Here is a 14,756-nt window from a genome sequence, read left to right on the forward strand (position 1 = left end):
ATCTTGACTTGACTCACATTAGCTCACTGAAAGATGTCTTCCTTTTTGGGGTAAGGGATGCTGTCTTTCCCTGCATGTGCAGCAAATGAGAACAATTTTGACATTGGTTTTCAATGCACATGAGATAGATGTGCAGCGCAAAAGGTCACCACACTAGGCACATCTAAGTCAAGTGTCAGGGATGCTGCTAACGGGAGGAGGAGAGGCCCCACTGGTTGTGGACAGCAGGGTGCATGCACAACCCTGCCCCCAGCCTGAGCGAACTTTCATCACAAAGCCTCCTCCAGCTTCTTCCACATCAAAAGGCTTCGCTGTGTCTCAAGATCATCTGAGGCCCAAGAAGTCATCAAAACCATGTAACGTCTCAGCAAAGAGAAGCCATCACGTTCCCGCCATCAGGTTAGGGGTGATTTAATTAAATGTTTGACCAGGATCACCTGCAAATGATGTTGTAAATGTCCAAGTGGCCCTTGGCAGATAAAAAAGGGCCTGCCCTAAAGATCTACAGTCTGAGAAACTCCACGGAGCAATTCTACAACTCTGATCAGGTCACTATGAGTAGGAATCTATGAGTTGGACTTGACTTGCTGGGTGTGGCAAAGTTACAAAGGATTAAAAACTGCTCTTACTCTCAAAGTGTGCCATTGAATAAGGAATCTGGTCTGCGGCATGAGCAGAGTAATACAAAGCACACACAAAACACATCGTTCTTAGGTTAATGAAGGTGGCTGTCCAATAAAAGTGGGTCCAACCTCGTAGAATCCTCACAGGTTTTTCCAAGATATAGTATATGTTCCACTTCCACATCAAACCACTCATTAGCTTTGTGACCTTACATAGTTTACTGCCCCCAAAGACCTACTTTCTTCATCAATAAAATGGTAACATTAAGACTGACCTCATAAGGAAGTTACAATACTGAAAAGAGATAACCCAGGGCCACTGAATTGATCGGACTCTTAGCAACCCTATACCGTAAATCTTTACGAAGAAGATTGCCTCATCTTTTTCTTCCTGGGAGTAGCTGTTGGGTTTGAACCAACAACGCTGATGTTAACAGGCCAGCACCTAACCCAAAGCTCCAGCTGGGCTCCTTACTTAAACGATAGGGCAGATAAAGTCAAACAAACATGAACTAGTGATACCACCACCGACATCACATTGTAAAATTTTCAAGATGTCTCTCAGACTTTATCCGGCCACAAGGTGTAAATGTACCATCAAGATCATGGGAGAAAATGACTCAGGCAGATTTCAAATCCACAGGATAAAACTCAACCCTCATCTGTGACGAGTTCTTTATTCATGGGGAATAAGCTTACAGAAAAGTTCAGATTCTTTCAGCCAAAAACATGTTTCCTCTCCAAAGCATCATGTAAGCATATGTAGGCCACACTTGACATTTTGCAATGTTTGTGTTGTAAATACAGAAGAATCCACGGCACTGGCATTTGTTCCTTCAAAGTCATGTATTTATTTACACAAGACTCATTAAATATTTATGCTTTCCTTTCACCACCAAGATCAATACAGCATTTAAAAGAAATAGTCAAGATCAAGGCATCAGAACTCTGTGACGGAGCTTAGAATGAGATTATTCTGAGGTCCAAACTCATTCCACATCCTCCACCCTATCTTGACATGAAGTCTCAGAAAGTCCCTAAACAAAATCTGTGAAAACAGAACCTCTGCCTTTGACAAGGCAGGCAGGTTCACCCTGATTGAACAACGCTTCTGGGAGCCGCCCAAAGCCGCGAAAGTGCCACCGAGTCAATTATGCCTCATAGCAAGCAGGGAGGACACAGATCTGCTTCGTCATGTGCTTTATGGGCAGCACTGAGGATTAAGTGATGGGCTGCCACCTGCAAGGTCAGCAGTTTGAAGCCACAAGCTGTTCCTTGGGAGAGAGATGAGGTTATCAGCTCCCATAAAGATTGACAGTCTCGGGAAGCCTATCGAGGGTTACTGGCTGACAGTGGGGTGTGGGATCATTATGGCAGCAGATCACTTCCTTAAGGAGCCAGGTGGATTCAAACCCCCAACATTTAGGTTAGCATCCAAACATTGTGACTACTGTGCCACCAAAATCCCAAAACCAAACTCACTGCCATCGAGTCAGTTCCAACTCACAGTGGCCCTAAGGAACGCAGTGAAAACGTCCCGGTGGGTTTCCAAGACGGTGTATTTGTACGGGCGTAGAGAGCCTCATCTTGCTCTCACGGAGCAACTGATGGTTTTAAACTGCCGACCTATCCATTAGCAGTCCAACAAATAACCACTAAACCACCAGCTTCTTATTGTCATGCGTGAAACTGAAAGGCCCTGCTGCTTGAGAAAAGAAGGGGGGAGGGGAGTAAAACAAACCCACAGCTGCTGACAGGCTGACCCCGACCTATGGCAACCCTGCCCAGCAGACTGCACTCCATACTGCTCAACGGCTGGTTTTCCAGAAGTAGGTGGCCCGGCCTTTGCTCTGAAACACCCTGGTTGAATTCAAACCTCCAACCTTTCAGTTAGCAGCTGAGAGCATTAACTGGACGCCCCCCCCCCCCAAGAATCCCTTCAGAAGGGAGAACAAATTTGTGACTACCACAAATTGCAAAACTGTGGCACGTTTCAGCAGGTGGAGTGCCACGGTGGCTCACCTAACAGTTGTAGACTAGCCTTTACAATAGCGTTACAACCTTGAGTGGCCACATAAGCTAAACTCACCGACCCATAGCAATCTTAGAGGACCAGGCAGAACTGGCCCTGTGAGTTTCCTAGACCACAGCTCTTCATGGGAGTAGAAAACCTCATCTTTCTCCTGAGGAGCAGCGGGTGGTTTTGAACCGTGGTCCTTACGAATAGCAGCACAGAGCTCCTCTGCATGGCCATATATGGCAGAGAAACCAGAAAGCAGGAAAAGGTCAGGCTGAGAAAGAATTGATTTTCCAGCAGAGAGTGAGTAATACATTAGACACTACAGGAAACATATGCCCCAAACAGCAGGACACTTAAAACTGGAGCTGTAACAATGTTCTGTACATTTTTAAAGGCAAGAAAACTTGAGCAAACATTCACCAAATGTTAATATGATAGGTAGTGGTGAGTTTTATGGCTTTATTTATTGTTTAGCTGTACTGTGTGTTTTCTATATGTGACTCTTACTTTTTTAATGACAAGATCAATTGGTAACAAAACGGATCAAAGCAGTCCTCCAAGTGTGCGTACACAACATTCTAAGAGAGGTCTGCAGACTGGTAAGACGCAAGACCCTCACGATGAAATCCATCTTACTGTTCACGAACCCTAACCTACTACCTACCATCACTAGATTCTACCCTGATATTTACAGGTTTCAGACTGTAAACCTTTACTGGAGCATAGAATCTCATCTTCGTCCTACGGAGCAACTGATCAGTCTGCACGGCCGACTTCACAGCAGCCCGTGCCCGGCCACAACCCTGTTTTGCAGCTAGCACTTCTCCACAACATTCTCTTGGCTATCTTTGCAGAAGCCCTCACCTGTGGGGTCACCAGGTGGGCTCCCACACACATGGCAGGCTTTGGGCTGCTCTGAAGCAGTTTGTGGAGCCAGGCAACCAAGGTTCTAATCTCGCATGTACCCCACCAGCTGCTGACCTTGGACAAGTACCTTAGCCTTCCTATGCCTTGACTTAATCTCGCCATGGCCCCAAAAGTGACAACCTGAGGAGAAAATGGGTTAATGTAAGTAAAAGCTGTTTTTTTAAAAAGCAGTTATGGAATCCAGGACGGATGACCCCTTCAGGACCAGTGGTGTGAGTGGCGATACCAGGAGGGTGGAGGGAGGGTGGGGAGGAAAGGGGGAACTGATTACAAGGATCTACATATAACCTCCACCCTGGGGGACAGACAACAGGAAAGTGGGTGAAAGGAAACATTGGACAGTGTAAGATATGACAAAATAATAATAACTTATAAATTATCAAGGGTTCGTGAGGGTGGGGGAAGCGGGGAAGGAGGGGGGACTTAAGTGGAAAGCAAATGCTTTGAGGATGAGGGCAACGAATGTACAAATGTGCTTGACGCAATGGATGGATGGATGGATTGTGATAAGAGTTGTACGAGCCCCAATAAAATGATTTAATTTTTTTTTAAAGAAGCAGTTAATTGGATCACTCATTCCCATAGAGTCCATTCCGCCTCATAACAACCCTCCAGGGCAGGGTAGAAGTGCTCCTGGTTTCAAACGACAGACCTACACTGACCACTACGCCACCAGGGCTCCTGATTGATTTCCACAGTAGGGACCTTACTGAAATTTGGATCTCATTGGTAAATTAGTGGGGAATCAATGTTCTCTCTAAAATAAGATTCATTCGGCAGGTTGCTTTCTGATTTAATGAGTAAGGGAAAGCTCGGGTGACAGAACTGGTTCTTGAGTGTGTCTCGCCAGTAGGAAAAGGGTGACCCCTGAGCCATAGCCAAGGCATACATTTTTGTACACACACACATACCCATGCACATCACTCTGAAAATACAGGACCATGGAAAAGAGCCACCAAGATTATCCTCCCGGAGACTCCTGTGTCACAGGTGAACGGCCCTAGAGAGCTCTGAGTGAGTTTTCAGAAGCAGATAGTCAAGCCTTTCTCCCCAAATCTGAGTGCACTCAAAGCTGCGACCTTTCGACGGGCATTTGAGCAGTGTGCTCACCAAGGTACTGTACCAGCCCGAGAGTCCGAAGCAGTGCGGCGTCACTGAAACCGCCTGGAGATGATGAAGAACCTCAGAACAGCTCACTATTCCTGGCATCCTTTAAAACACTTGTTTAGTTATCAAAACAAACACGGCTTTGTTGAATACTTGAGGTCCTGCTCTACATTTGTGCTGAGAAAGCAGCTGCCTGGGGCATACACAACTAAAATGCAAATTCCCATCAGATTCGAGCCCTAACAGAGGCACATCCTGATCCCCCACACCCATTGCTGTGAGAACAATCTGAGCCCCTTTCTTCATGCCCACCAAAACGCCCACGACTCAATAAGTTATTATTCCTCCTTGTAAGTAGCTATATAATTTTCCATCTGAAAGACTATATGATTGCAAAGCAAGAAAACTGGATCGTTATGAAAGTTATAATACGTGAACCATGTTTAGAAAAGTCTGAAATAATGATGATGCCTCCGCCAGTGAAAGTGATTTCAAGGTTCCATGTAAATGGGGTTAAGTTTCAGCCTTTGCTATAATGAAGTTACATGAGATTTGACGAAAAACCTGAGACTACACTGAACCCATTTATCTCGAATTTCGTACCAGTAATTTTCTACTGGGATGAATTCGCCTAAGACGTTGTTTCTCTTACGGTGGAAATTTGAAACACCTCGGATCCCTTTTCTCCTGCTTCTCCCTAACACAGAAATATTCTATGGACCAAACCCCAAACCCTCGGCCCTGAAGTGAGTCCAGTCCGACTCACACCCACCCTAGACGGCTAGGTGGCTGCGCAGGTGGGTTTCTAAGATTGTTGGAAATCCTTCCCCAGGCTGAGTACTGGATCTTTCTCCACAAAGTTGCTGACTTCCAACTGCCCACTTCCCCTTAAGACCCTGAGCGCTTAGCACTCCCTCTCCTGGGAATGTTGTTGAAAATTATCAAGGACAATCCGTCAAGACTCATAAGGATTTGTTTCTTGTTTGTGTCTTGTTCTGGGCTTATCAGTCAGGAAACCAGCTCTGGGGAATTCAGTAAGCTCCCAACCCCACCCCTGCCGTCCAGTGGATTCGAACTCCAGTGGATAGCGACCATGCAGGACAAAGTAGATAGGCTCGGCTGTAGGATTTCAGGGACTACAAATCCTTAGATGAGCAGAGAGACTCATCAGTAACCTTGATTCCTGCAAACTCCTGGCGTGAACTGCGACGCTAAAGTGACACTTCCGAGCAGATCGCGCGCTACCAGAGGTAATGCTGCTGTCGCCTCCAGAAGCACCAGCAGAGTTTGCCAAAAAGGCTTTGCCAAGTCCCTTTTCCAAAAGGGCTCCTCTCAAACGTCCCCAAGGAACCTCGCGCCCACCCCACCCTGCAAGCAGCGCACTTCCTGCTCGTTCCGGCCGGTCGGCAGCTCAAACTTGACAGTGGCATAGACCGAAAAGAAAAAAAGAAAAAGAGGAAGTGGCTTAAAAGGCCATCTCAAGCAATATTGCTTTTAGAAAACGAGCTCACTGGCTCCAACAAGGCGAAGCCCACGCACACGCCATGAAGCGGCCGCGAAGACAGAAGACAAGATTAAAGCTCTCGAGACCCCCAATGCTCGCGCCCCCGAGGCGAAGGCAGCAAAACGAGCCACTCCCGGCCGGGTGCCACGGTCTCGAAGGCGACGCTCGGCGCCGAGGACGCGCGGGCTCTGCCCAGCCGGGTGGCGGCGGAGAGAGCAGCGGCGTCCCGGGGACGCAGCGAGCACCTTCTTTACCTGGTTTGACTGGTTTGGGTGGCGGCTTCGACATCTCGCTTCCTGGAGCGGCGGGTCCTACGGAGAACGCCCGAGAAGCCAAGCGAACGTCCGGCCAGTCAGCGCTCTGGCCGCTCCAAAGTGTCCCTTTTTGGCCTGGTTGGCAGTCGTGCTCCTTCCGAGACCGGCGTCCGAGCTCGGGCTGCAGCAGACGCGGCTCCGCGAGTGCACGGCCCCGCCCCGCTGCCAAGTCGCCCGGAGCTCGCGGGCCGGACGACGAGGAAGTGGCTGCCGCCTCGGCGCGCGCGCGCTGATTGGCTGCCGGGTTGGCAGCCCCGCCGCGGGAGGGGCGCGGGCGGCGCGTGCGCGGCGCGCAGGGCGGCGGGGAACCCGAGGAGCCGAGGGAGGGCGCCTCCGGCTGGGCCGGGGCAGGCTCGTGCGCGCGCGCGCGCCGGCGACGGGAGCGCGCCCGACCAGCGCGGGGCGGCGCGCGCCAGGAAACGCTCGCCGCAGCCCCGCCCCGCCCCTCCGCCGGGCAGCATCCAGCGCTGTTTCGGGCCCAGCTACCTGCCCGGCCGGAGGAGGAAGTGACCTCCGGGACCCCTGTCACCTGCAGGGCGTGGGAGGGGGGCTCTCCGCCTCTCGGTTAGCCGAGGGTTAGTGTCAAGCGCGTACTTGGTAATCGCGCCCGCCACTGGGGAGAGCTCAAACTGGCGTCAGGTGAGTGAGTACCTACTTGACCATGCCCTGCTGCCTCGTGCCTGCTTGCTGGGCCTTGGAGAGAGTTCCGAGGTGTTCCTGTTCTGGAACCGGTTTGGATCTTGTGTACCAGCTTGAGACTCTTACCAAGCAAACTGCCTCATAAATATCCCGCCCAGGGGGAGTTTACCTAACAATATCCCGCCCAGGAGTTTACCTAACAATGGCGCAGGCCTCTAATGCCCCTTATAATCCTTAAGATGGAAGTGTCTGCTTCCAAGAGACCCGAGAAGTCCCCAGGGACGGTGACACAAACAAGTTCATCCCCATGAGCAGTCTCATGCCTCTAGTCCTGCAGTGGAACAAATAAGGATAAGAATGGGTTTGGGGGGTTTTTTTGGTGTGTTTTTTTCTTTTCATTTTTAAGTTGCTGCAAAGAAAACAGATGATTTTGTGATACGTGGAAATTTTGTGACATCCAAACTCCTGAGTCCCTAAAGTTGTAGTGGAATACAGCCATGCCCCTTTGCTTACATGTCTAGCCTATGGTTGCCACCACATCACTAAGACCGTGTGCAGTGTCTGCCTCATATCTGGAAAATGCTTCCTGTCTGGCACGTTGTAGATCCCTGGCCGGGTCCTGGAATCACCGCTAGAGGAAGGGCTGCATGGAAAAGGAAAGTACTCTGCATATTTCCAAAATCGCACTCTCCAATTGTATATCTGGGGAAAGAATAACTGAAAATAAACTTCTGTTACCTCAAAACCCACATAAAAGGGAGTGCCAATGTTTCTGATAAAAGGGTCACAGTGATTCTACTTGGCAGCCTGGGGAGATTTCCATGTTTACCAAAAAGGAGCAAAGTTGAATGAATCACACGGAATCAGCTGCCCTATCTGGAGGGCGAAGAACCAAACCAAACTAGCTGCCACTGAGTCAACTCCACCTCACGGCGACCTAATGGGACGAGGTAGAACTGTGCGTGTCCGAGACGCAAACTGCAGACCTTGAGGTTAGCAAGGCTTAGTGATGTACTTCTGAAAATTCACCAACTGAAACTCTATGGCTCATGCGGTGGTCTATTCCCTAACAATATTGGGGACCTCAACATAAAGGAAACAAGAATCCTCACGATTGAACCTATCAACAACATTATGATAAACAATGAAAAATTTGAAGCTCCCAAGGATTTCATTTTACTTGCATCCACAATGAACTCCGCAGGAAGCAGCAATCAAGAAATCAAACTACAGATTGCATTGTCCAAAGCCTGTAACAGCCCTCTGTAAACTGATACAAAGCAAAGAAGTCACTGTAGGAAGCCTGACTCGGGACATGGTATGTAATTTCTCCTGTGAATACACATGGCCTCGTGTGAATGCAAAAGCTGAGGAATGAATAGGAAGACTGAAAGGAATTGACACATTTGAATGTACGTGTTGGTTGCAGGGGCAATAAATCATTTAATGCTGCTTTTTTAATCTGTCTCAAGCTCTCACCAATTGGCCCTGTCCTGCATATCTGGTAAAAAAGTATTGATAGAATTCACCTGTGAGTCATTGTGAACAGGATCTCCTAGAGTGCCAGTCTGCTGTGTGTAAAATGAGCCCTCAGGAAAGCAGGAAGAAGGAACTCATGACCAGCAAGTGCCTCTGGACCTGAGATCCCTGCACAGGGACCCTCCTGGGGCCAGACGACAGCTGTTCCCATCAGAGGAGCAGCGGCAGAACCTAGAGCAGAGTGGTGGACTTCCAACCCCCAGAGCAAGTTGAGCTGGCTGCTTTAGTGCTGCAGGAGGCTGCTGTGTGGAGTGGAATGCCTCTGGGCACTTACCTCAGGGAGCTAAGTTTGCTGGCCTAGGGAGTTTCCAGGTTAAGGCTTACTGCAGAGTGGTATGCCCCTTTGGCATTTATTAGCAGCCCCAAAAGAACTTCATGACATGTCCTGATAAACCACTCAACCCTGAACATTTCCCACTGGCATTACAACTTGTTAACTTCGTGAATAACGGCGTTAATCATGAATTTTGTCTGTGAGTTTTGTGTAGCAATTGCAGTGGATATTCGGATCCAGATATAAAATGCTACTTACTACAACACATTGATGAAGAATTTTAAATCTACCGTGCACTGCAGGAAGCACAAACAAATACTATGTGTTGGAAGAAATCCAGCTGGAATGAATGCTGCTTAGGAACAAGGATGGTCTATGTACTTTGGACATAAAAGGAGGGATCAACCCCGGAGAAGGACATCTAGTGTAGATAGGCCAGAGTATGCAAGGAAGCTCAAGGTCATGAATTGGCACAGTGGTTACAACAATGGGTTCAAACCTATGAGATAGGTACCAGACAGCAGTGTTTTCTTCTGTTGTATATATTATGGGATAGAACCAAGTTGACAGCACCTGACGCCAATATATCTTTACCTACATATCTGTTCTATTTCTGAAAAAGGTTTGTCCATGCTGGCCTGCTTCTGAGTAGCCCTGGTGGAGTATGGATTACGCATTGCCTGCTACCTGCAAGGTCAGCATTTTTACTCCGCCAGCCGCTACCTGGGAGAAATGTCATTGAGGCCTTCTATTTCCATAATGATTTACAGTCTCAGAGACTGCCTCAGAAGGGGCAGTTCTACCCTGTCCTGTATGGTTGCTGCGAGTCGAGTCAGAATCGACTCGATGGCAGTGAGTTTGGCGTTTTGGTTTTGTCCTTGACCAGCAGTGGCTTTCTCCTGCCTTCAGAAGGGGAGAAAGAGAAGTCAGCTGGGAATGTTCACCAGCACCAGCCGCAATGGGTCATAGCCAGGTGACTGAGTCTTGCAAATGAAATGGGACCTGGCTCAGGAGTGTCAAACTCTGGACTTGCTGTGGCCTACCGACGCTTCCTTATCCTTGAAACACACATTCAAAGGCAGATGCTTGGCCGTGGCTCTTTCAACCCACCTGACCTTGGTTGATACATCCTGTTCATGCAACCGCTGTTGACACTTGCAGGAAGTGTGACAGAAACCAGGCAGCAGCAGGTTTCCATGGCGTGTTGGTGATCCAGCAATGGGATAAGCGAAAGATGACTATTGTCCCTGCCCCCCAGCTCCCCGTGGTCTTCCTTACTGAAGCATTCTTTATTTTACCACTTTAGATATAATCTCAGAAGTAAGTTTTAAAATGCTGTTTGTTTTTGTAGGGCATTTGAGGAAGGTGTGATTTCCAAGATAATTATGAAAACGTTTGTCATTGGAATCGGTGGGTAAGTCTTCTGTAAACAGCGATGAAGACACTCATGCTATTCACGTGGCTGCTGTGCGTGAACATGGCTGGGGGAAAGGGATGAGCAGGGCACTGGGAAATACACCAAGCAGTGGCATCTGGTTATGGAGCCAGCAGTCAAAAATGGAGGAGTTGCTATAAACAGAAATACCCATTTCTTTATATACAGAGAGGCATGCATTTATTTTCAGGAGCTCACACCAGGGCCCATGCCTGACACTTCTATGGCTTGAGGTGACTTACCCCACCCCAAGTGGGTGCTTCTCCAGCAAGACGGAGAAAATCCATCGGTTCTGCCCTGCGAGGTCCTTCTGTGGCCACATGAAATGTAGAACAACTTGACCTCCGCTTCCCCTCATACTTAGGGAGCCATATGTCCGAGGTTACCTGAATTAGACCTTGTTAACCTTAACCTTGCATAATTATTCATCATGCCCCTTTCCCTTTCAAAATTGTTGTGATTTATATGGTCCCTCTCAACCCCATGGTATGAGGCATAGCTCTGCAAATAAGACATTGCAGCAATGAAGAAGGACATCGTTTGTTTTACTCCTAAATGGTTCCCTTTTCTGGGTGTATTCACATTCAAGCCAAATGCCAGACACGTTGCCATAAAGTCTGTTGCAGCTCATGGCAAACCCATGTGTGTTGCAGGGTAGGACTATGCTCCATGGTTTATTATAATGGCTGTCATCTTAAACAGTTCACCAGGCCTTTCTCCCTGGCAGTGTAGTGGTTACACAGTGGCCTGTAATCCTCAAGGTGAGCTTTTCAAAACCACCAGCTGCTCCACAGGAGAAAGAAGCGTTTACTCCTATAAAGAGTTGTAGTCTCCGAAGCCTGTAAGAACCATTCTACCCTGTTCTCTAGGGTCTCCTTGAGTTAGAATCAACTCAGTGCCAGTGAGTTTGGTTTTGTTTTTCTTCCACAGTAAGAAGCCTTGGTGATGCTGTGTTAAGCATTGCACTGCCAATGGCAAGGTTGTGGTACAAACCCACCAGCAGCTCCCTGGAGGAAAAGATGAGGCTGTCAGCTCCCATCATGATTTACCAGAATTCTTACAGTCAGTCTCAGAAACACGATAGAAGGTCTTTGAGTCGGAATTGGCTCAATGGTAGCAGGTGGGCGTTTGGCTTTTTCATCCACAGTACTGGTTTGAACCACCAGCCTTTCAATTTATAGTCAAGTGCAAACCATCTTCGACACCTAAGATCCCGCATTCACATTCTGCGTGGCCTAATTATTAATGTAGGCACCCTGGCAGTGTAGTGGTTATGCGTGGGGCTGCTAACCTCAAGGTCAGCAGTTGAAAACCACTAGCAAAAAAAAAAAAATTAAAAAAAAAAAAAGAAAGAAAACCACTAGCTTTACCAAGGGAGAAAGACAAGGATTTCTAATCCTGAAAGGATTTACAATCTTGGAAATCCACAGCAGCAGTTCGACCCTGTCATAGAGTCACTGTGAGTTGGAATCGACTCAGTGGCAGTGAGGTTTGAATTATTAAAATGTTTGAGAACAAAAGTTTGTAACCTTTGGGAGAGCCGTGTATGGTTATATTATGTTCCTGTTCTCCTTGCTCGGTTCACAGTCAATAAAATGGGTCTAGGGTCAGAGCTCTGCATTTTCTCTCAGCTGATCAGAGCCAAATCCACTCCGTCTTACTTCTTTGCACGTATCTTGCCCATCCCTGCCATCCATGCTCATTGCCACCATCCTCGTTCAAGCACTCACCCCCTCAGTCTAGTCTCATACTAATCTTTGCCACTCACTTCTATTAGATTGATCTTTAAAACATGTTCATTTCTTTCACCTGCTGAGCAGTGTTTATGGATTGTCAGAGCTAAATTTGAATTCCTAGGTGTGTGAGTGACACCCAAGGGCCCTGGTGGTATGGTGAGTTAGGCGGATTGACCTTGGGACCAATCACAATTAGACCTCAAAGAAAAGGGTAGAACTTGGGGAGGCAGGTTTGTAAAGCCCACTGCATGTTTCCAGCCAGTTTTCACTCTACATATGTAGGCGTAAAATTTCCCGCGTTTCAGTAACACAGTAGTACCCTTTGCCTAGTAGTAGGTCTCATGCTTACGTGCCAGGTACACTGGGTACTATTCATAACTCTAGTAACTACCTAGAGCTGCTATAATAAAACATATCACAAGGGATGGCGTTCAAGGGGTCTGGAATTCAAAATCAGGGTATAGCTACGGGGAATGGTCCTTCTATAGTTGTTTATCACAGCTTCTCTCTCCCGGCAGCAGCTTCGGGTGTTCTGAGATGTGCGGCTGCATCTTCCTCTGTCAGCAACGTGTGTGTGTGTGTGTGCTTATCTTTTATAAGACACACATATAGAAAAAAATTAGGTTTCCACCCCACCTATGATGTATGCCATCATTATCCTAGAAAAGGAGGCCTCTCTTTCTAAAGAGACCCATATTTGTGGGTGCTCACCACTGCCAGAGCCCTGCCCGGCCCCATAGCAACCCACATAGGATTTCTGAGGCTGTAACTCTTTATGGAAGCAGACAACCTGATCTGGTGCTTAAACCCCAGATTAAACGAACTCTGGAGTAAATTAGTGGGTTGAGAAGTACCTTCCTCTGTGTGGGGCTGGGTGCTGGGGGACTTAGAAACAGAGAGGAATTTGCCAGGGTCCCCTTCTCCATGTCACTGTCTAGCCAAGTAGGACAGCTAACTGATATGGTGTGATGTGCTGTGATAAGCTACCAGAGGCCTCCCACACACCGCCCTGGGCTAGCAAGTGGATTGTGACGCAGAACTACTCTGCAGACTGGACTAGAAAGAACTGCCTTAGGGTTTCTGAGAATAAACCTTGACAGAAAGCCGGGTGCTGGGGGGGGGGGGGCATAACGGATGAGATGTGAATTCAACGTAGGTGGCTTGCAAGAAGCCACACGCTAATTTTGTGCATTGAAAAGAAGGTCACTAATAACCACTTGTAATGTTATATAGAACTCATCGTATCCCATTGATTCTAATTTAACAACCCTATGGGTCAAAGTAGAACTGTTCTTGTGGGCTTCCGAGAATGTAGATCTTAATAAGAGAGTAGACAGCGTCGTCATTTTCCCGAGGAGCAGCCAGTGATTTCAAGCTGCTGCTCTTGCGGTTAGCAGCGCAGGGTGTAAGCACTAGAGCACCAGGGCTCCCTGCAACTTCATATGCTGGCACTGAAACATTGCTCCTTCTGTTCCCGTTAAGGTGAACTATGAATTAATATTTTGCTGCAAACAGATGCCCTTTTGTTTCCAACACAGTATCCGCATCGTGTAGTTCTCCCCGGTGCACTTGCCCAGTAAACACTGACGACTTTTTCCTCCAGCGTTCCCTCCTGCCCCCTGCCTAGTCATCGCAGGAGACATGGGTAGGCCCAGGCTTTTACAGACCGAGCGAGCAGGCACTGCGGAAGAGGTACTTTTCTCAGCTTGTCACTTTCCCTGGGCTTGCTGTCACACGTCCTGCGCGTTTTGTTTGTGATTGTCCTAACTCACCTTCCTGCGTGGCTCTTGTTTCTCTTGCCTTCGGTTCAGCGTGACCAACGGTGGGAAGACAACATTGGCTAAGAATTTGCAGAAACGCCTCACAAACTGCCGAGTCATTTCCCAGGATGATTTCTTTAAGGTATTTATCAAGCTTCCCAGTATTGTGCTTGGCAGCCAGAGCCTTCTGTTAGCAAAGCTAGTTAAATTGAGTGCAAAGGGTGTGGATGCTAAGTGAGGAGCCTGGACCTCCCAAGCCAGCGCCCCATGATGGTGTTGCTCATAAGCTCGTTGGTACCAGGAGCTGCTGCTTATGGTTGGAGTTTATGTGTCACCGTCAGCCGACACTTAGCACCCCTTTATTGTGTAATCGTAGTCCCGCTGGACACTGGTTTTGATCGACACCTTGTTGTTTTTCTCCTAGCCAGAGTCTGAGATAGAGACAGATAGAAATGGATTTTTGCAGTATGATGGTAAGTCGGTAATGCTGTAAAACATGAAACCTTCATTTCTTTTCCTTGTCAAGCCCCGAGGGCTGCTTTGTCTATGCGGGTGGTCTCAAAATGTGTTTAAGTACAAGGAGGCTTCAGGAATTCTTGGAAAACTGTACTAAGAAGACAATGGAATCTCCCTACAAACTTTCTGAAGCCCCTCCTCCGCCCTCTCGCTTAGATGTCTTTTAAACCTGCCTCTGTGGCTTTCTGATGTCTGTTCAGCAATCCAAGTCAATATTTCCCCAGTGTTCTGTTTAAACTAAAAACATAGGAATGATAGCTTTCTCTTTAGCTGGGGCTTGTTAGGAGTGCTGTCCTTGACTGACCCGGGCTTAGCATTATACAACTAGGGCCCCTCCCACTAGCAAACACTCCTGAAGCTGA

General features: G+C 47.9%; 2 protein-coding genes across 8 annotated transcripts in view; one reads left to right on the forward strand and one right to left on the reverse strand.

The window, feature by feature from the left end:
* The window catches only part of OSTF1 (osteoclast stimulating factor 1), a 108,293-nt gene extending 98,148 nt beyond the window's left edge, over positions 1-10,145 (reverse strand). The window contains exons 1-2 of the mRNA XM_075559543.1: positions 10,058-10,145; positions 6,436-6,981 (exon numbers count right to left, since the gene is read on the reverse strand). Coding sequence (XP_075415658.1) covers positions 6,436-6,981; positions 10,058-10,145 — 634 coding nt within the window. The remainder of the gene's footprint in view (positions 1-6,435; positions 6,982-10,057) is intronic.
* Positions 6,815-14,756, forward strand: part of NMRK1 (nicotinamide riboside kinase 1) — a 36,249-nt gene continuing 28,307 nt past the window's right edge. For 3 of the 7 annotated variants that reach the window (XR_012786456.1, XR_012786457.1, XM_075560528.1), the window contains exons 1-4: positions 6,816-7,134; positions 10,299-10,361; positions 13,930-14,020; positions 14,303-14,351. Coding sequence is in view for 5 of the 7 variants with exons in the window: in XM_075560528.1 (XP_075416643.1) it covers positions 10,333-10,361; positions 13,930-14,020; positions 14,303-14,351 (169 nt within the window). In the remaining 2 variants the exon portion in view is untranslated. Of the gene's footprint in view, positions 7,135-10,298; positions 10,362-13,929; positions 14,021-14,302; positions 14,352-14,756 lie in introns of all 7 variants that reach the window. The other 4 variants (XM_075560530.1, XM_075560533.1, XM_075560532.1 and 1 more) reach the window with 4 other exon arrangements.

This window comes from Tenrec ecaudatus, chromosome 10, assembly GCF_050624435.1.
Source record: "Tenrec ecaudatus isolate mTenEca1 chromosome 10, mTenEca1.hap1, whole genome shotgun sequence".
Classification (NCBI taxonomy): domain Eukaryota; kingdom Metazoa; phylum Chordata; class Mammalia; order Afrosoricida; family Tenrecidae; genus Tenrec; species Tenrec ecaudatus.